The sequence below is a fragment of the Anopheles moucheti genome, chromosome X, assembly GCF_943734755.1.
Source record: "Anopheles moucheti chromosome X, idAnoMoucSN_F20_07, whole genome shotgun sequence".
NCBI lineage: Eukaryota > Metazoa > Arthropoda > Insecta > Diptera > Culicidae > Anopheles > Anopheles moucheti.
The window spans coordinates 15140278-15160048 of record NC_069142.1 but is presented as its reverse complement, the minus strand read 5'-3'; the positions used below and the strand labels follow the sequence as shown (position 1 = coordinate 15160048).

At 45.6% G+C, this 19771-nt stretch overlaps 2 protein-coding genes across 2 annotated transcripts; both read right to left on the bottom strand.

The window, feature by feature from the left end:
- Nucleotides 1-2532: 2532 nt before the first annotated feature.
- On the bottom strand, nucleotides 2533-7424 carry LOC128306923 (uncharacterized). The gene is made up of 4 exons (XM_053044593.1): nucleotides 5980-7424; nucleotides 4090-4389; nucleotides 3470-3936; nucleotides 2533-3394 (listed from the first exon to the last, which is right to left on the bottom strand). The coding sequence occupies exons 1-4, from the start codon at nucleotides 6514-6516 to the stop codon at nucleotides 2956-2958; spliced, it is 1743 nt and encodes a 580-aa protein (XP_052900553.1). The 5' UTR covers nucleotides 6517-7424; the 3' UTR covers nucleotides 2533-2955.
- Nucleotides 7425-9718: 2294 nt separating this feature from the next.
- On the bottom strand, nucleotides 9719-18288 carry LOC128307119 (fl(2)d-associated complex component-like). The gene is made up of 3 exons (XM_053044849.1): nucleotides 18127-18288; nucleotides 14069-18046; nucleotides 9719-11746 (listed from the first exon to the last, which is right to left on the bottom strand). The coding sequence occupies exons 1-3, from the start codon at nucleotides 18286-18288 to the stop codon at nucleotides 10475-10477; spliced, it is 5412 nt and encodes a 1803-aa protein (XP_052900809.1). The 3' UTR covers nucleotides 9719-10474.
- Nucleotides 18289-19771: the final 1483 nt, after the last annotated feature.

The window sequence follows — 19771 nt, the reverse complement described above, 5'->3', positions numbered from 1 at the left end:
GTTACGGTGCGAGGCTCTCTTCCTAGTTTTCACTTTCGCTCAGTGCCGGTTTTGTCGTTGATGCGGAGTTTGCGGTGCGCGTAGTTTATATGCGGGAATCTACACTTCCTTGCACTCTGGAGCACTCTGGTGTTGATGCAGAGGAAAATTTTTCCTGCTGTTTGTGTTTCACTTCACTTTTCTTACCGACCTGATGCTGTCCCCATTCCTTTCTATCACTCTGTTTTTTTTTCTCTTCTCTTGTAGTTTAAACCGATCACTTCTTACGCGCACAAACTCCTCAGCTGCACTCGATTCCCAATGGGCCGAGCATTTACCAAGGCCCACGGCACTGCACAAACTGGTTCAGCTATAGAACTAGGCCAGTGGGCACCCGCGACGTGCAGCTTGTATGCACTCGGAAAGGTTGCACGATCTCCTTAGCGTCGAGACAGATGGTCGAAATTGTCGAAAATTCATTAGACGTCTAGGCGGTTTGGAATTCTGACTATCAACACATTTAGATCGTCAGAGGCATTGCAGAAATCAAACATAATTCACACTAGCCCTCCTAACGTAATGTGTTAGGCCGTTCCTGAACACATACCAGCTAACTTCACTACCGGGATTGCTCGGTTGTTACACACTAAAAGCCCTAAGGCTGTTAAAATTACTCCACTGTTGGGCAGCTTGTTACTGTGAGACAGCTTGGGAACGACTAGCGTACACTTCACTAGAGCGTTCACAGTCAGATGTGAAATAACAAGCGAAACAACTCTCCCACTGTCCGTATAGGGGATCATCGCTGATCGTTGAATATTCGTGCATCCCATAGTGTGATTTCGTGGGGAGTGTGCGTATGCGAGAGGAAAAAATAATACACCTTTGCTTTGCTCTCTCTCTCGCGTTCTTTTCTACGATTGAGCTCCCCAACACGATCAGCAGGCACTCTCCAGTTTTATAAACTGTGAGTAGACCAACTGTTTTTCTCTCTTGCAGTTCGCAGCACACTGTACTTTTGGAAGAAAACCTTAGGACAAACTTATGCATGTTCGAAAATGCACATACAAGCTGAATGCAAGAAGCATGCTACGCGCATAACATAAATTAGGGATAAGGGACACCAGGGATAAGGTGCCCTCCACTGTTTGGAGAGGCCCTCCTTCTCTCACCGATTGAACCGCAAAATGTCCTGCCTGCGTGTTTCGGAACATTTTTGTGGTGGAGTATTGTGTTTAGTATTTCGATTGTCACAATTTTTGCAAGTTTGCAAGCCGGTAATGTTGTTATAACCGACACAATCTGTCAGTGTACTACGACATAGCTAGCATTGTCATAGAAATTTGAATAAAACCATATTGCGATCATTAGAACTATCTTTTCCGTTTGATATTACAACCTCATAGTTCTTGGAATACCATTTCTGTCTTTCTTGATTATTACTTATTCGTAGCTGGATTGTAGGTCCAGCTTATGAACCTAATATCTTCGGAAAACTGGGGAGAATTACGTTCAATCCATGAGAAACTGTAAAAATACTTTATGATATACTCGTGTCAAACTACATTGTTGTAATCTCGGTAACATTTGCACCGTTGTTAGACTGAAATTGTTCTAAAATCCATACGGTTAGATGGACAAAAGATTAATGGGTACCAGAGCCATAATTGATTTTGAAATTCGACGATTAATCTGTCTGTCAAAAACATTAATCAGATTAATCTTTTTGACAGAAAGATTATTCAAAGATTAATTTTGAGAATAATATTAATCGTGTCTAAACTTTCGGTCATGAGTTGATGGCGCATAGTGATGGCCCAAGTACTAGAATATGCACGCTGGTGTGACTTACATGTTACCTTCTGGTGATGCTGAAAACATGCTCTCCTGGAATCGTAAATCTGAAAACTGCTGGTTTGTATGAAATTTCGTACCAGCCGACGGAAATTTTGAGCGATATAAAGAATGCTTTCCGCTTCATCGATCTTCCTTACACTAGCGATCGCTCTCATGGGTTTGATAGTATGCAATGCAATAGGGATGGGCAATTTTTTCCAAGCTTCAGGTGTCACCTCTTGAAAAACATGCTCTCTTGGTATCGGAAATCTGAAAACAATTGTGTGCGCGGCAACGGTATAGTAAGTAGTTTTTCGCACTTGACCAGCTGATTTTGTCACTTGACAAATTTGTCAGCATTTTGTCAACTCTCGTGGCCCTGCACCTAACGGATCGAAGAGTGCTATAAAACATGGTCAATTGTAGGAAAAGTTCAGTAAGTAAGAGCTCACCACGGAAATAAACGGTTTGTTTTATCCTCACCTAAAACACCAACTTGAACGAAAAAGGATTCTACGAAATTTTGCTTATTGTTACCAAACAAGTAAACCGTTTGAAACCTGTTCCTTTGGCGCAAAAAAAGTCGTTGGAGTCGTAGGAGTAATATATGAAATCGTGAAAGTACGTAAATCGTAGAAAATGTGATCCAAGTAGTGGCGTTATGGTTTTCCTTAGCGCATACAAACCTTTATATATAGATTTAAAATGTTGTTTTATTTTTAGATTTCTTTAAAAACATTTATTCATTCCATTTTCATATACCATTAACAAGAAAAGTATAGCTTAAGCACGCATTTGCCCAAAATCAAGAACGAAAATTTACAATAGTGTCTACACATGGATGTGAAATTAGCATCAAGTGTAGCAAAGATATTAGCTAATTTTTACAATCAATACACAACACCACGCGCCTCCAATAGCGCTTGGATTTATTGTGATGCTTATAGCTTACAAAATACTGTTCGTTCCTGGGGCACTCATCTCTACATGGTTATTTTAGTTAGCTTCCATAGCTATGGTATAGGAAGTTCATATAGCACCGTCTCATATACTGCATTTAATTCATTGAATAGCAATATCAGCGTAGGAATTGATTTGTTACGGTAACGCTGCTTAATACCCCTATAGCATTGTAAACCATCAAGACATTAATGTTTTGTCTTCCTCGTCGGAAAGGAGCGTCGTTATTGTGTTTTCCTCAACGGTTGTATCGTGGTAACCCGTTTCTTGCTTGTTATTGCTATTGGTGCTAAACATACTGGTATCTGGGTTTTCGATTACACGGGATGTTTGTGTGGCGACCGTTAGGAGCGGTAGGGTTGATGCATCCGGTACGCTATTTGGTGCGGATGGATGACCTGGGATGGGGTTGTTTGTTGCCGTGATAACATTTACCACCATGCGTTCGCCTGTTTCACCATTCTTTGCACGGTGCGATTGACGATCTGATCGTCGCATGCACTCGATGCTGTAGATGACTAGGAATATGGTTGCCAGCAAACACCCGATGCTATTTAGCAACGTTGAGACAATCATCACGTAGTACCAGATGCTGTGCACTTCATTGCAGTTAAAATCGCTAAAAGAAAGGAACAATTTAATGCAAATTCCGATGATAATTGCAACTCGCTTTTAGGCCTTGGGTGATACTTACCGGTACTCGAGACGTATCACTCCTTCGGGTACCCGCGAGTCGTCTCCATTCATGAAGCTGAAAGGACCACTACCGGAACCGGATAAAGTTTCATTGAACCCAGCGTCGTCCGATGGATTTGTCATGTTTGCTACCATCGGTGATGCAGTGGTGCTGGCCGGGCGAGTATCGATCGTACAAACGCAGGTGGATGAGTTGACGTTAAAAGTAAACTGCGGTTCGCAACGTAGGCCCGCGGCAGACAGGTTGGTCGCATGTATCAGCGCGTAGATGAAGGCAAGCATGGTAAAGAAGATGGTCAGCAACAGCACGATTAGGGCATTTACACGCAAAAAGTGAAAGCAATTTTCGTGCCATTGGGATTGCGGCTGGTGCATTCGGGATCCATTTAATGCACCTTTGTCGGTACCGGTCCGGCCACGCTTAAACTGGAACAGTACTAAAAATAGTACTCCACATAGAATAAGCTAGAACAGAAAAGATAATTGAAGTAACACTGTTAATGTGCATGCTTGTTTTTCAGTCAGCATTTTGAGTGAAATGGATTTGCTTTCGTAAGATATTTTATAGTTTGGACCAGGTTTCGGTTGAAGATCCAGTCTATTGCCACGAATACTTACAATCAAGCCCGACCAGTACGGATTATCCTTGGTGTTGGTGGACGGTGACCAAACCATGATGGCAAGGCCGATGGTGTTTAGCATCAAACCGATCAAAATCTGCAAGATCATCAACGTTCGGCAGAGACGCAGGTGGCGCAAGTTTAACGAGTTGCCGGGTGGGTACCGCACCGGTATTGCTTTGTTTACCACCAACATCCGGCTGTGTCGGAGGCTGCTGCGTGTTGGCTTGTGGCGACCGATGAGCGTATTAGCATTTTTGGTGAAGTTTTGCGGCACAGTCGTTGTCATATATACGGCCTAAAATGGTAAAACGAGATAATGAGAAACGTACGAACGAGCTCGAGTGTAGAAAAGAGGAAAGTAATTTTAAATAGCAAGCTGGGCACTACGCAAGCTTAAAGGAATCTGCGAGCGATGTGTATTGGAAAGATGCCAAAGCTATCGAAAGTTTAGGCTTTATGCCAGTGCAACATTTTTTTTCTCAATAGACCAATGTCTGTCTCACGTGAAATTGCAGCGTTCAGAGCATCTCAGACTGCATAAAAATATGTCATGGTAAAATAATTACTCTGGTTTTAATTACAGTTGCGCAAATCTCAATCTAATTCTAATTCTAATATAATAAATACAATATCGGTAATAAATCCCATCCGGAACGTACCGTCGTACACGTATCTGTTTGTAGTTAAATATATTTAATTTCAGTATTCAAACTTGTGTCGTAAAGTCTTTCTAAAAGAGTCATTCGAATGAATATTCTTCGACGATTCTTGAGTCTTCATAATAGATATGCAGGATCACTCGTTTGTTCCTAAAATGCATTCGAATTCCGAAATCTGAATCAGATTCACCCAATATAAACTCGAACAGTTTGAAACATTAAGCGAAAGAGGCAAACAAAATCAACATTTTTATTTAAATTCTTCAATCGCTAACGTGTGACTCACATGTAGCAAAATTCCAACAGACCTCGCCGCAATGTGACTGGACCGCAATGTCAGCAAAGAAAATTGAACATGAGATCATTTCCAAGTTATGACCATCTAGCCACCCCAAGTTGGGGGGGTTGGGGGAGTGTGAGTGGAACTTGAAACACTAGCGAAACATACTCCCCAAAGCAAGGGTTTGAATAAGGGCAATCCACACGCTACTTTACGTGTAATTCTTCACGGTTCAGTATCGCTTGGCACATAGCACATATGGCGGGGCAAACAAAAAAAAAACCCCAACAAAATAAACACAAAACAACGCTCAAACGGAACCGATCGGTACAATAAGCCCTCCGCCTACCACCGCCACGCCAAGCCGCCAAGGGCACGCATAGCTTGTTTTGTGTCCATTCGACATCCGTTTCCTCGACGTAGTTTTCTGTTATTGTGGAGTTTTTCCTGCTGCCGGTGAAAAATGGAACTACCATTGCGCGACGACATACGTAAGGTTCCATAATTGCCTATTGTATTTCTGTAAGCCATGAACTGCGTCCATGTGAGTGTGAGAATGGTGTTTTTTTTGTACTTGTTGGTTGGATCACACTCTTGTAGCGAGGAATTTGCTAGATGCCAACGTACATTATGAACATGATTGTTTGAAAAAATTTCCTTTAAGCATGCGTCGGTTCGGTGGTGTAATTTGGTAGTGTCCCCGGTTTCACACAACAGGACGGGCACGTAATCCCACCCAATACCATTCCCAATGCATTATGCAGGCCTGACTTTTCATTTGCGGGTAAATAAAATCAAAGAAAGCCAGAAATAGCCGGTCCCAGATCTCTTAACGTTTTGTAGTGCCAATAAAGCAGAATGCTTTGATCTTATGACCTATCGTCGAGAATCTCCTAAAATAGAAATAATTATACTACGTTGACTTAACATTGACTCTCTGACCCACCTCTGACGGTCCACTTGTGTCGGGCAGTTTGATGGTGATGGTTTTGATGGTGGAGTTGGGTCGCGAGCAGCGTGGTGTGCTGGTGGTCGCATCGGTAGCCATTTCCGTTATGCTGGAAGGTGACACCGATGGTGAATGCATTGGTGCGGTGGACGAACCACCACTGGACGTTGGCGAAGAAGCGGACGCACCTGCAATTCCTCCTGCGCCATTTTCAAACGATCTGCTCGGGTTGTTCGGCGGACTAACGACCGTGTTTGTCGGCGAATGATCTGTCTCCTCTTCAGCGTTCGTGGTAAGGCTAAGCCGGTCAGTCGCCGGTGCGGGACTGAGTCCAAAAAAGTCCGATTTGGCGCTGCTATGCACCGAGCGTCGATCGGGAATGTTTTCATTGAATCGAAACTGGATGTCGGGGAACTGGATTGTTCGTCCACCGTTCGAGGAGTTCGACAGGTTGTCGTAAAAGCTAAGCGGCCGATCGCCTCGCGAAGCCGTGGGTGATTGCTGCTGGTGAGCATTTGGTGCTGAAGACGTCATGTCGGCAACAAAGATCACTTAGTAGTTTCGAGGAAATGGCTGCTTATTGGAGGAAGATGGATGCTGCAGCTAAATAAAAGGGGTTGCCAACCGAAAGGAAACAAAAATGGCTTTTGTTGCCTGCACCGCTTTTTATCGTTCGCTTGCGGATGACCTTCCGAGGCTGATGACCATCGCAAAAGGCATGAGAGCACGCGGATTAAGCTTGGGGATCGCGGTAGACGTACAAGCTTTAAACTTAATCAACCATCCGGCTCACACACAAACAAACACACACACATAGAGACACGTGGCTAGCGCGGTCGTTCTGCAGTGGTTGATTGAAGGTATTTTTTCGGGGTTGAGAGATACCGGTTTTCCAGCTTTCCTCATCGGTAAGCCTTATTTCGCTGCTCGCTTTGGTTGTTGTTCGCGTGGAGAGTCAAACCGTACGATGATACTCAAACATTGCTTGCCTCGAACACACTATATATACATATATATGTATACAAATGTTTGAATCCATCCAGCATTATTCGAATAGATTATGTTTTTTTTTTTGATAATTCCTTTACTTCACACGCCGCGCACTGCTCGGGTCTGTTGCGCTTCGCACTCAATTACCATCGGACTACTTTCACTCGGTCGCTTATTACTCGAAAGCGGACATTTCTCCGCGATGGTCACTAGCGTATTCCTCCATGCTTGGAGCTCGCCGATCGCAACACCTACAACATTTGATTGCGTACACATCCACTCTTAGACGAACTACCATGGACGCTTTGAACGCGTGCGTTGGATACGGGCTGCGATGATTGCGTGGTGATCGAAATATATGCAAGCGGTTCAGACTTTTCCTATCTCTGCACCTTTGCCTCAACCAAGACCGCGGAAAAGCGGTATGCACACACGTAGCGGAAACACCAGAATGTCCGCGCAGTGAAGAAAGATGCGTCCGACGACCACGCTAAGTTGAACGTGCGGTTCACATTAATGTACATCTAATGGTTGGATGAGAGCGAGAGATCGTTCAAACAACGATCAGTGCTAGCTGGTCATGTGAAATGCAATGATCTTCCTCCTCTTTCGCCCCACTGTACTGTGTCTATATTGCGTTTGCAAAGCATGCGTCTCTTTAACATGATCATTGTGCTCCCTTCTCTTTCTCACTCTCTCTCCTATTCTTAAGCGAATAGTTGAGAGAAAAGTAGACAAAGAGAGAACCGGCAACTGCTCTGCGTCAGGGATGGGCAACTTGATCGTGATTATGTGTATTTAAAAAAAATACATGGATTCTTTGGGAACAGAACGTATCGTGGAACGTTCGTAAGTTCTCGTGAAAAATTTCATTCTTATTTGTTGGGGATAATGTTTTTCCAAGATCACTAACATTCCAAATGACACCTAGATGTAAAGAAGATAATTTCCTAAGGGAAAACCTTCCTTGAAGGACTGCTAGGTGTGTTCCGTTCGTTTTAGAAACCTGGTTCGATTCAATCCTTAAAAACAGTGGAACATTGCCCACTACTATTTAATCACAAAAGATACTCAATCCAAAAATTCGGCCTAAAAGGTTGCTAATCCCTGGCGTAGGCAAATGCAATTATACAGCTTAACCTGCCGTACTTATATTAGCATTTTTAATCCTAAAACATGCTACTTCCGGATATGTTCCGTACAGTGCTGGGTTGAGGCATCATTTTCCTAAATTAGACGAAGAAATGACGAGTTTACACATACAGTCTGTTTGTATAATTGAACACGTTGGTTCAACGTTGTATTTCTCATTTGAATGATTTCCACTAAGCTGCTTGAAAATAGCACATCAAATACTGATCATTAGATGATGCAAATATTGTCTTTTCATGCATCAATTGCTCTAACTCTAACGCTAACTAAAAGTGTGTGTGTGCAGAGGAAGTGTGAGCCAACAAAGACAATTTTAGTATTGTACGGGTAAAACCTTGAGGACTGGTTATGCTAGCAATAATTGCATAATTGATGTTTAGTTAAATACGGTTAGTTCGCTATACCTCAGTTAAGTAAGTCTCAGTTATAATGTAATTTTATTCTGTAGTTAGGCTGATCTCACTATTGGCAATTGTTTGAAACCAAGATTTTTTTTTCCTTAGATCGTGATTGTAATACGGTTTTAATCAATTGCACAAGAGCGTGAGTTTCTCTGTTTGAACGCACACGTGTATAAACATAAATAAACTCTAAAATGAGTTTTATTGCGAGTGTCATATACAATCACGCTATATATATATATATCTATATTTCAGAAGGCAACAATACTTTGGCATTCTTATGAAGCGGAAATAAGCGAAAATGATTATAAAATTACCATTAACTTTATGGGATGAAAATTTACTTACTATTTAAAATGGACAAAAAATTAAATGAAAGAAAGATCTGCTACCAAGAGCAGCACGGCAGCTACCATCTCTATTCGACTCTCATACCTTGTTTCGAAACAGACCCAGATTAACTCCGCCAGAACCATCTGCGTTCTACTCCAAGACGAATGCATCTTGTCCGGCAGGATGTGCATGTGTTTACTTTATGATATTTCCGCATCTTCAATAGATCGCAGATCGCATTGAGTCATCAGCTATCTGCAAGACGCGGCCAGCTGAAGTAGAAGATTGTTCGTGTATCGGCATCGAACCGCGCGTCTGGCATAGGAGAATAACAAGAAAGGGAGATAGTTATTTCCAGACAGACAATCAATATTACTTTACTGCATAACGATGACTCAAGGCCCGTATTTAAAGTGATCTGCCCAAAACGGAAGCCTAGTCTGGTTTTTTTTTACCTCGGGTCCGTCAGCCCCTGAATGGTAATTAAAGCAGTTTATGGTTAGATAATGGTCTTGCCGGTCTGTACTGAGAAACGACGAGGTGCCAACATATTGGAAGGTCATTTGAAGACACCTGCAGCCTCAAATATTTATACATTGAATATTCTAAAAACTGAACTGAATTCCGGACCGTACATAGCATTATCAGTGAAACTGAAAGCAATCAAACCCATAAAACGATGCTGAAACTGGAAAATGCTGATAAATACGGTATTTGCTTTGAAACATTTGCACTCTATTGAGGATCCCGAGACCAGATGAATAGTTCAGTCCTATGAATGATCAACAAACATTATACATTATCTACATCGTTATTTCTCTTTATGGTTCGAGATATTCAAAAACTCTTGCTTTGTCGCTACTATCGAGTTCTACTTTATTGCATTCCTTGCATCTTCGTACTTGTTACTTATTAACCGACTTATACATAAGCATGCTTTTTTGCATGTTCATAGAACCCACCTGGTAGTGTTAAACCATTTTCCTAATGCTACAGGTTGTCGGGGTTCACTTTTGTAATGTAATCTTCCAGATTACGCTTCTTCTCAAATCTTTTTGGAGAGCCGTTAAAGTTGTTAAACGCGAAAAGCTGAGTAATATGTTAACTTTTACCCTTTCTTCTTAAATCAAACTTTCTGTTGCATTCTAATCAGAATCCAGTATAAGTTACTGGGAATAATAACCTCAAATGAATGAAAATTAAGGTTAATATAACGACGGTTGAATATTTCACTAACTGATTTTTTTAGAATCTTTCATACAACTAGCCTATATCTGTGCGTTATACATCTTCCTCTTTTAATGCATCCACATTTGTTTCTTTGTATTTCGCATATTTTAAGAAACATTCAAGCTTAACTATATGTTGTATGTTGATTTTCACTTATCGTTTGCTTTTATTTTTAAAATATGAATTAATCTAAATATCTACGGACGACCCGCATTGCGCAGTAATGCTGATACATCAGCGACGCTCATTAATCGGGGACCATAGTTTCGATGACGCCAACAGTGACCCGAACGTTGTTCCTGTCCCCGTAGCACAACATTTCCAGGAATTGCGTCGTACCGGGCACCGCCTGCCCCGGCGACCGAAAACGGTCGCGGTAGACATTCTCAGACCGCTGCCAAGCTTGTACAGATACCTTGCGCCTGTAGTTGCTCTTGCTGTGCCACCATCTGCCGGTACATTTGTACGATCTGCTCGTGCAAGGTTGATGACGCAGTTCCGCCACCGCCTCCGAGCGGGGCGTCCGCATGTAGCTCTTGATGCAGGTAGCCGGCAGCAGCCCCGGCTGCACAAGAAGTCATCGTTGCCAGTGTGGCAGGTGGAAAGCCACAGAGCTGTCGACGGATCTGCAGATCCTTCCGTGCGCTCAGCGCCCGTCCACATTGATGACGCTGTCCGGGGATGGGTTCGGTGGCCAAAATTAGATTCTTTCGCAGGCGAGCGTGTTCTCGCAGTGCTACGTGCACGGCCGCTATTGGGTGCAGGATGCGATCAACATCCTCTATCTCGCGCTCGATACTGCTTACGGTTGAACTGGATGGTTCCGGTTCGTTCGGTTTCTGTCCCATCTGCAATTCCGGACCGTTCAAATCGGTCGTCCGGATGTTTTGCTCTTCCTCGGGCGTTTCTGTTTTGATCTCAGCCGTCTCGCCTGTCGTTGAAAGGCATGCGTCGTTGATGCCCGTACCGTCCTCGTTTATTTGTTTCTCCTTGTTCGTTTTCATCCTGACCGCAGCGGAGGCAGCACGAAACTCTTCTAGCTCCTCGCGAAGCTTATCCTTAGACTCTGTCAGGACACGCTGAGCATAATTTGCTCCAGCCAGCCGTACGGAAATACCCATATCCAGCAGGATATGGTGTGCCTTCCAACGGTTACGGGCCGAAACGGGAAATTGTTGCTCGAGCGGTGTGGTCGGCTTTAGAGGGCGTAACGCCTCCTGCGTCAGACTGCCCCAATCGACCCCAAGTGGATCGCCCAGTCCTCGGCAACGACTACTTTCTTCCGCTTCAAGCTCACCGTCCGAAATTTCTTCAAAATCGAGATCCATCTCTTCCTTCAGTTCTTTGTTCGCATTGAGCTTTCCCACGTTCTTTGTCAGCTGCTCCGGTTCGGAGGTAGTACCGGCTTTCGGTGTCATTTTATTATCAGTACCAGACAAGAACTGGCCTGCTGTTGTCGGGTCAGTTTCATTATGTCCCGTTTCGGCGACGGGTAGAACCACAGATGCAGTAACAGATGTGATGGCAGCCGGAAGATGGCTTTTTACCGCTTCACCACCTTGCTCGGACTCTGCCTCATGACCAATCAGATCTACCTGCTGACTGCTGCCGCTGCGATCGGTTGATATAGAGTCGCATAACTGATTAGCGCTCATGTCCTGGAATAAGAATCAAAATACGACAATCATTAGTACGAGTAGGTATGCATACTTCCAGGGTCAGGGAAAACCAGAATAAACTAAATTTACATGCTGTTCCTATTCGCAATAAATCCTTTACTGTAAATAAATAAACGCAACATAACATCCTCTTATAACGATATAACGCGCGTTGTGACTATAAAAGGAGATAAATAGATTCCGATTCTCGTCGTCTATTAGAAGCTCTTAGCAGGAGTAACGATGCATGCAACGAAACATTACGTAAGCTATATGCTTTGTGTTCGAACAGAACAATGCGTCCTTTTTTAAATTAATGCTATCTGCGCATCATACTCGAATGTGGATGATGAATCCTGCTGCTCAGAGTCTTATTCCGACATGAAGGCTCTGAAGACCAACATTGACATTGGGCCTTGGTTTGGGCGTTTGGTATCAAGAAGGAAGTCATTGCGCAGTCGTTCCAGAAATCGTCAATTCAAAATACTCTTAACAACATAACAGCAACAGAAGATGGTTTTGAGTTCTTCGATGATTACAATTCGGAGCTCGAAGATGGGAAGGGAGCTGACGTCAAGCTTGATAAGGTCGACAAGGCTAGCCGAAGAATTCCATGATTGTTATGATAATTAATAAGTTGTTTGATTATGCTACAAATGAATGTAAAATATTTGCGCACAATACTCGATAAAGTAGGAATGTTATGACACTCCAAGAACACTCCGTTTGAGTGTGAGATCTTAGTTATTCAAGCTATGCTTATGTAAAAATATCTCAACAAATCGATACGTCCAGTTTCGATGGAAACTTTTCAACGAAAACCCCAAAAAATCTAAAAAAGTGTCTGACACTTGTTGGTGTTCTTAGAACGCAGTCCAGTTTTAATTGGCATACCGCCACAAGTTGATGATTTGAACGATAATTTCCTCTTATTGCAATCATGGTAAATATAATATAATTCGACCAAGAAAAAAGACAATGAAATTCCACAACAAAAAAAAAAAAACAAACAAACCACTGACAAAATGAAAATTAAACAACAGATGAGCAAGTGTAGGTCTTACAGTATGGCAATACACAACGGGGAAAAAGAAACATCACACCATGCAAAGCTTAATGCGTACAAACCGAATACGGTTCGGCCAAATAATACTGATACTTGTACAAAAATAATAATAGCAAAACGCAGTAATGAGCATGAAATATGTAATGCATAAGGCGCAGAGAGCATGAGTAAATGGGGAGGGGAAGAAAAAACAAAACCGAGCTTACAGTAAGCAACAAACATGGCTTAAGGCCGTCGACGATTGCGTCCTCGTAGGATTTGTAGCGCGCTTTCGACAGGAAGGGCGGTCTGCGATGCGTAAGCTGCGAATCATTTGCGTTGTTAATAGCTGTACGGTTTGCAGCACCATTGTCCGCATCGTACACGACGGTGGGTCTATAATGATCCGGTATGTCCGTTGCCCCCGCATCATTCGCTGTGGAACCGAGGTCCTTGATTTCCTATATCACACAGAGTCGCCACCCCGTCGTCCGGTTGATTGTTAGTAAAATGGCAAGCAGCACATATTGGCAGGATTATAGGGAAAGATGAGAAGAGGAGGTGCGAAATGTACGGCAGATGAATACGAAAAGCACGAATGTAACATTGGTGTTTCGATGAAGGATGAGTGCGTATTGAATTAGGTGTGTTACTTAAATTTGATTTTGATTTTGGTCGAAACCGCTGGCAAATACGATTCTAAATTTCTTCAAATTGCTTATTGAATTTCAAAACACCCTATCGGACCTATCGCGAGTCGATTATACAATGAACAAAAACTTAATCGCGAGGATTAGCTAAGCCTCATCAATTTCAATAAAACGGAACAACTTGGCATAAAGGTTGGATAGGTTGAAAATATATTAATCAAATGAACGACCTAATGCAATACATGTGAGATGTGAAAATTATACGTGAAGATAACATTCTGTCAGCATATCATACCGCGCAGCCATTAGAAGGGAAATTAGAAGATGATGAAATTCGACACATGGAGTGCTAATACGGGTGACAACAATTTCAACACCGTGCCGCAACAGCATAGCGTACAGCCATTTATCGCAATGGGATGAACTCAATTAAAATTGTTACACCGCAACAAGAAAAGCTATTATCGTCACTATTCGTGAAGAAATGAATTTACCAAACTGGTCTTGTAATATTCACGACAGAACGAAATTTCCTACCAGCTGAAAGTTACAAAGGAGACCTACATCACTACGAAAGATACGAATTGTATCTAAAAAGCACGTGTTCCTATTTCAACGATTATTTACCTCTTCACGCGTCAGAATGTCGTCCGGGTCGTCGCTGATTTCGCTCAAGACGTCCACCTCCATCGTGTCAAGTGATTGGGAGGGTATCGTATCTGCCGCATCGCCGGTACCGGTTTCTTCTGCTGTTGGGGATGCAGGTGTAGTACTTACCGTCGGTGCACTTCCTACCACACCAGCCACACCGCATGTAGCGTCTTGCGGTGAGGACGATTCGTTTGAAGCAATTGGTAGTGCTCCGGACGGTGTGATTTGTGCCGCCTTTCCGGCATCCTCCGGTGCTGGACTGGCCGGCTCATCCAGAACCGTGCACCGTGGAACGGTCGTTTCAACCGGTGTAGCTACATGTTTCGGTTCTGGTTCGTAATTCGGACCGGGTGGTCGATGGGATAAACCTAGCTGTGGTTGTTGAAGTGACACCGCTCCTGCTGCTGCGTGTTGCTGCTGCTGTTGTTGCTGCTGCTGCTGCTGCTGATGATGCATATGGTGATGGGGGTGATGGTGCTGCTGTTGTTGCTGTTGCTGCACCAGCTGTTGTTGCGGTTGGTGCTGCTCGCCATGTGCGTGAGGCTCTGGTCCTCCACCTGGCTGTCTCTGGTTCTGCATGAGATGTATGCTGTGGTGCTGATGTTGTGGCTGCTGTTGTCCCATCGGTGCTATGGAACTGGAAGGTTGATTCGCACCGGATAGTGGCCCTCCTCCCGAAGGTCCATGGTGGGGCGGTTGCATTGACGGACCACCGCCTACCGGTGGCGTCTGTCGGTGCGTATGGCCATGCTGGTTAGGAGATTGGTTCGGAACCATTCCATGGCCAGCCTGACGTTCGGCAAGATTCGCCTGGGTGCGATTCATGGTGTATTTGTTCGGAATATACCAATTGTGTGGACCATTCGGACCCATATTACCACCAGCTCCACCGCCTGGTGGACCCGTTGGTCCTCCCACGCCTCCACCACCGCCGACACCAATGTGAGGTTTGCGCGGATGGCCGTGGTACGGTCCTTGATGATGATGCCGTCGGAACATGGTGCGTTCGTTCGGTGGACCGGGCCGTTGATGGTGCATAAAGTCTCGATCGTGTTCTCCGCCAGGCCCTGCCTTTGGAACATGCCAATCACCTGGACCACCTGCACCACCGGATGGACCAACACTGCCACCACCGTTCGGTGGCTGCCAAGAACGTCGCGAAGGTGGCCCACCACCCACTCCACCACCGTGTCCTCCGTGCCCTCCGCCATGAGAAGGTGGTGGGCCTGGCGGTCCATTGCCACCACGCTCTCCGTGGTCTCCGTGATCCCACTGTCGTTCCTTGTACTTCCAGTCTGCATGTACCATATTGCGGTCTGGTTTGTCTGAACCATGCCATGAATCGCCAGGACCCTCCTTCCACGAAGGTCGCTCATCCCATGCGCGGGAACCGCGTGGTTCTCCACCGCCACCGCTCGGGTACGTCCCATCCATGTCCACCATTGGTCCGTGCTGTTCTCCACGATCGCTCCAATCACCCCGCCGGTCGCCTGCACCCATCTCACCAACGCGCTGTTCGTAACGGCTGCTGCGCTCCACACGATCACATTCCCATCCACCACGATCGTGGTGAGGCGGTGGTTCCCGTCTGGGCGGTGGATCATCCGGATAGTCTCGCACGTATTCATCCCGTCCACCGCCTTGTGCTCGTTCGCCCCGACTTCCGCCGCCACCCATCGCCATGCGCTCGTCATAGGCCAATTCGTTTCGATCTACGCGATACTCAACGCGGCCACCCCCACCGCTACCAACGGACGATTCCCCTCGTCCAAGCCCAGCGTGTCGCTCGTAGTGCGATGGAGGAGATTCACGGCGAGCCGATCGCATTGGTGGCGAGACCAGATTAGACGCATATTCGCGCTCTCGCGAACGACTTAACGTGCGCCGTTCGTGCATCTCGTGCAGATATGAGGCACGCTCATAGGAGCGATCCCGTTCGCGCATTGCACCTCTCGATCCGCGAGACGCCCCGGGTGAACATGGCGATCGGCTTCGATCACGATCGACGGACTTACCGGGCGATCGTGCAGCTGCCAGTGCGCGGGCACGTTCCGCTGGGCGTGGTAATAAACGCTCCACTGGTCGGTGACGGTCCGGTTTCTCTAGCCCACCGTCATTATCACGCCGTAAGCCGCGCGGTTGCGGTTGTATGTGTTGATGTTGATGCTGTTCCTTCCCCGTCACACGGTCACGTTCGCGTTGTCGCTCCTGACAGCGGACCAGTACCTCTTCACGCTCCTTTTCACGCAATACTTCTCGTTCACGATCGGCACGTTCCCGTCTTTCCCGCTCTTTCATCACCTCGTGTCGCCTACGCTCCTCGCGCGTTAGTTCCGGTGTTCGTTCACGGCGTATCGGAATCATTTCCCTGTAGCGAGCCGCACCCACGTTCGACATTGGGGACGAAAGGCGCCTCTCGGGACTTTTCTTACCTTTGCCCTGCAACTCGCGCATCGGTACACTACTGCCGACGCCTCCGCCGCGCGACGAAACTGGAGATGCAGCACCGGAACGCATTCGCGGTGATACTGGCCGCATTTTCAAGCGCTCCCGTTCCCGTTCGCGTTCTCTTTCCCTTTCTCGTTCACGCAATCGCAAGCGTTCCTTTTCGCGTTCGCGTTCTTTTTCTCGTATTGCCAGCTCGCGCTCCTTCTCTCGAACACGCTCCCGTGCATCGATGGCTGACATTTTCTCTTTCTTCGAAGATGAGGAACCGGAACCGAGTAGCTTGGCCTTCAGTGCGTACTTTGTTGCCGATACTTTAGCACTGGTCGGTGACAGCTCGCGAGAAGATACCTTGCGCGATACATGATGCGTACCACTGCCCGGGCTACCAGTTAAACATTTCTTTACGCGTATAGTTTTCGTGAGTAGCATCGTACTTCCTGCACCACTGCTACCTTTGCTTGCCTTCGCCAATAAACGCTTGCTACGTTCGGCCTGTTCGTGTGCAGCTGCCGCAACGGCCAACTTTTTCGCGTGCCGTTTTGATAGTTTGCTGCCTGTTCCGATCGAGGTGGAAGTAGTTATTGGTTCGGAACTGGAGCTGGAATCATTACGACGGACTCGGGTCACCACTGCGTGGCGCTTCTTCATCCGGCGTAGGTTTGAATTGTGCGAGGACGAACTGGACGAGCTCGATGAGTCCGATTCGGTAGTTTCTGAGCCGCTGCTGCTGTTGGAGCTTTCGGAGGTGCTAGAGGAAGTGTGCTGCTGCGCTAGCTGTTGATGTCCATGACCTCCGTGGCTCCCATGTCCACCGTGGCCGTGCTGTGTCTGCTGCTGTAGAGAGTGTTGATGGTGCAAGTGCTGCTGCTGCGACAGCTTTTGCTGCGAACGGTGTGAACTACCGACTAGCTTCTTCATCTTTTTATTCAGTTCACTGCGGCTGTCCTTCTTTTTGTTCGTGCTCGCGTCCATTTCTAGCTTCAACTCGTGCTGTAATTCCTTACGCTTGCGCTCTAGAATGGCCTGATCAGCATTCTCGAGAGAAGATTGATCCCAGCCACTCGCACCAGCAGCCGTGCTGCTGCGATCGCTACTCAGACTGTGCACCCTTCTGTCGGTGCTGAGCGGCGAACGTTGCCGCTGCCTTATTTCGGGCACCTCTCGATGTCGTTCTGGCTTCTGTTCTGACTGTTGATACTTTTGATAGTGGTGATGGTGATGATGATGATGCGTCGATTCGTGATGGTAGTACTGCTTCAACGCACCCTCCTCCAACTCTTCCTTATCCACGGCCGTGGTAAGTCCTGCACTATGCGGGGCTGCTCCTGTCTGCTGCTGAACGTTTGGGTTCGTTTTGCTTGCTTTTAGCTGCGCTTTTGCTGCCAGCTGTGCCTGTATAAGACGAGCGTGTGCCGCTACACTTTCTGGAACGGTCACGGAAGCTGTCGCGGGAACAGGTTCTTCCGAAGCTGATACGATACGTTTGACAATTTCTTCCTTGCTTTCCTGTAAAGAGGTAAACATAAAATACAACATTAATTGAGGTGAACAAAGCAATGGGTTTGCTTTTACAAATCGATACGAACACCGGCTTCCTGTGCGTGATATTGCTGTTGTGCTGCTGATCCTCCTGCACGACCAATTTTCTTCGTGCCAAGTCGCTGGAACACGCTGGGACGATCCTTGATCAAGGTGGACTTCTTGCTCGCGAGTTCTAGTGTTATTTTACGTTTGATCGGCGCAGACATCTTATCCTCGCTCACCCCAGTGCCGACACATTTTAGGCTCGCGCACTAAATGCCCCGTATTTATGTGTGTGTAGGGCAATGTCCGAACGAGAATTCGTTTGATAGGAATGGTTGAATGATGGTTAAGCTTTATTGTTAGGTTTACCAACTAAATGATACTCAGGAACATAAACATAATTGATAGCTTAGCAGCAAAACACATTTCTTCACATATCCCGTGATGTTAGCAAGTCTGTTTGTATAGCAGTGAAATTATCTGAAAAATACACAAATAAGCAGTTTTTTGAGACAGGATAAACTAATGATAATCATATGTTTCAGATGGCATAATTACAACACCTCGTACAAAACGCACCTTCGAATTGTTTCACATAATGCTTTCCCAGCTGGAAGCTCCATTCCTCGTAGGCATACAACGCTTTATCGTAAAACAGACGAATATACTACTATCTAAACAATTGCTTCACATTTTCATAAACCGGTGCAAATGTCTATCTTATTCTGTGAATCTCCACACTAGAGTTGCTGGATGCCACTGAGGCATGTGTGGGAGCTCAAAACACTGCCGGTCAACAAAACTAACGCTGTTATTCAACACTCCCGTTTGCTGTAGAACGATTGAATGCGGGAAATTTCTTCTCATAACCCGGCCCATAAAAATCCGTGGACGCGTAGCTTGCTGATGGCTTCACAGATGCGTCCGTTCGTAAGGCCCGGTTGTGGTAAACGACGGCCGCAACCGTGAACGGCCTTCGACACTCACCCAGCAGTTTAAGATCACAAAGCGGTGATGATGGTTGATAAATAAATAACTTTACAGATGGAGAACTTATTAAATTGCTATTACTGTAAACGCGTCACTGTGCAGAACGACCGATTGCATGCTCCGGGTTCATTTCCTCTTCGGAAAGAAAACTTTTTGACAGCTGACGCCATTTTATCTAGCATATGTACAGGTTCTGCTTATTTCAGACCAAGGGGTAGGAATGCAAAGCTAAAATGACATTACGAAGAGGAGTGCCATCTATTGAGTAAATTTGAATGGTCCAGTGAATGCTGCCCGTGATTTCTCGACGTAACGACATATGGCACCGATATTCGTATCACCACTGCTAATTTATAGGGACATCTTCTGAACCTTCGTATTTTCGCAATCGCAATCTCCAGGGACATCCCCTGGGTGGTCGAGCTCGTTGGACATCATCACTTAGCTACAGAAAAATTTGCTGCTCCATCAAGCAGCTACCCATCAAGGACAACCGAGGATCTCGAGCCGGGACGATACTCGGATACTAGGACGATTTTATCTAGAGGGTTCTACTACATTGGCTACTGTATTTCGGGAGCAACCCCGATTGTGTCCCTATGAGACACAGCGCAGATGGAGAGAAAGACCGTGACAAAGACATCTTTAATCTTCATTCTTCGCAGGACACTATTAGATGACAGTGGAACATAAGAACATAAGTAAAACATTTATTTG

Bases quoted from the DNA above. Each gene is read 5' to 3' on its own strand.
- LOC128306923 (XM_053044593.1), bottom strand. From the start codon at position 6,516: ATGACGTCTTCAGCACCAAATGCTCACCAGCAGCAATCACCCACGGCT. The intron at 4,390-5,979 runs GTGGGTCAGAGA...TTACCATTTTAG, and splicing joins ACACAAGTGGACCGTCAGAG to GCCGTATATATGACAACGAC. The intron at 3,395-3,469 runs GTAAGTATCACC...CCTTTCTTTTAG, and splicing joins GTGATACGTCTCGAGTACCG to CGATTTTAACTGCAATGAAG.
- LOC128307119 (XM_053044849.1), bottom strand. From the start codon at position 18,288: ATGTCTGCGCCGATCAAACGTAAAATAACACTAGAACTCGCGAGCAAG. The intron at 18,047-18,126 runs GTTCGTATCGAT...ACCTCTTTACAG, and splicing joins ATCACGCACAGGAAGCCGGT to GAAAGCAAGGAAGAAATTGT. The intron at 11,747-14,068 runs GTAAATAATCGT...TTCTTATTCCAG, and splicing joins ACATTCTGACGCGTGAAGAG to GACATGAGCGCTAATCAGTT.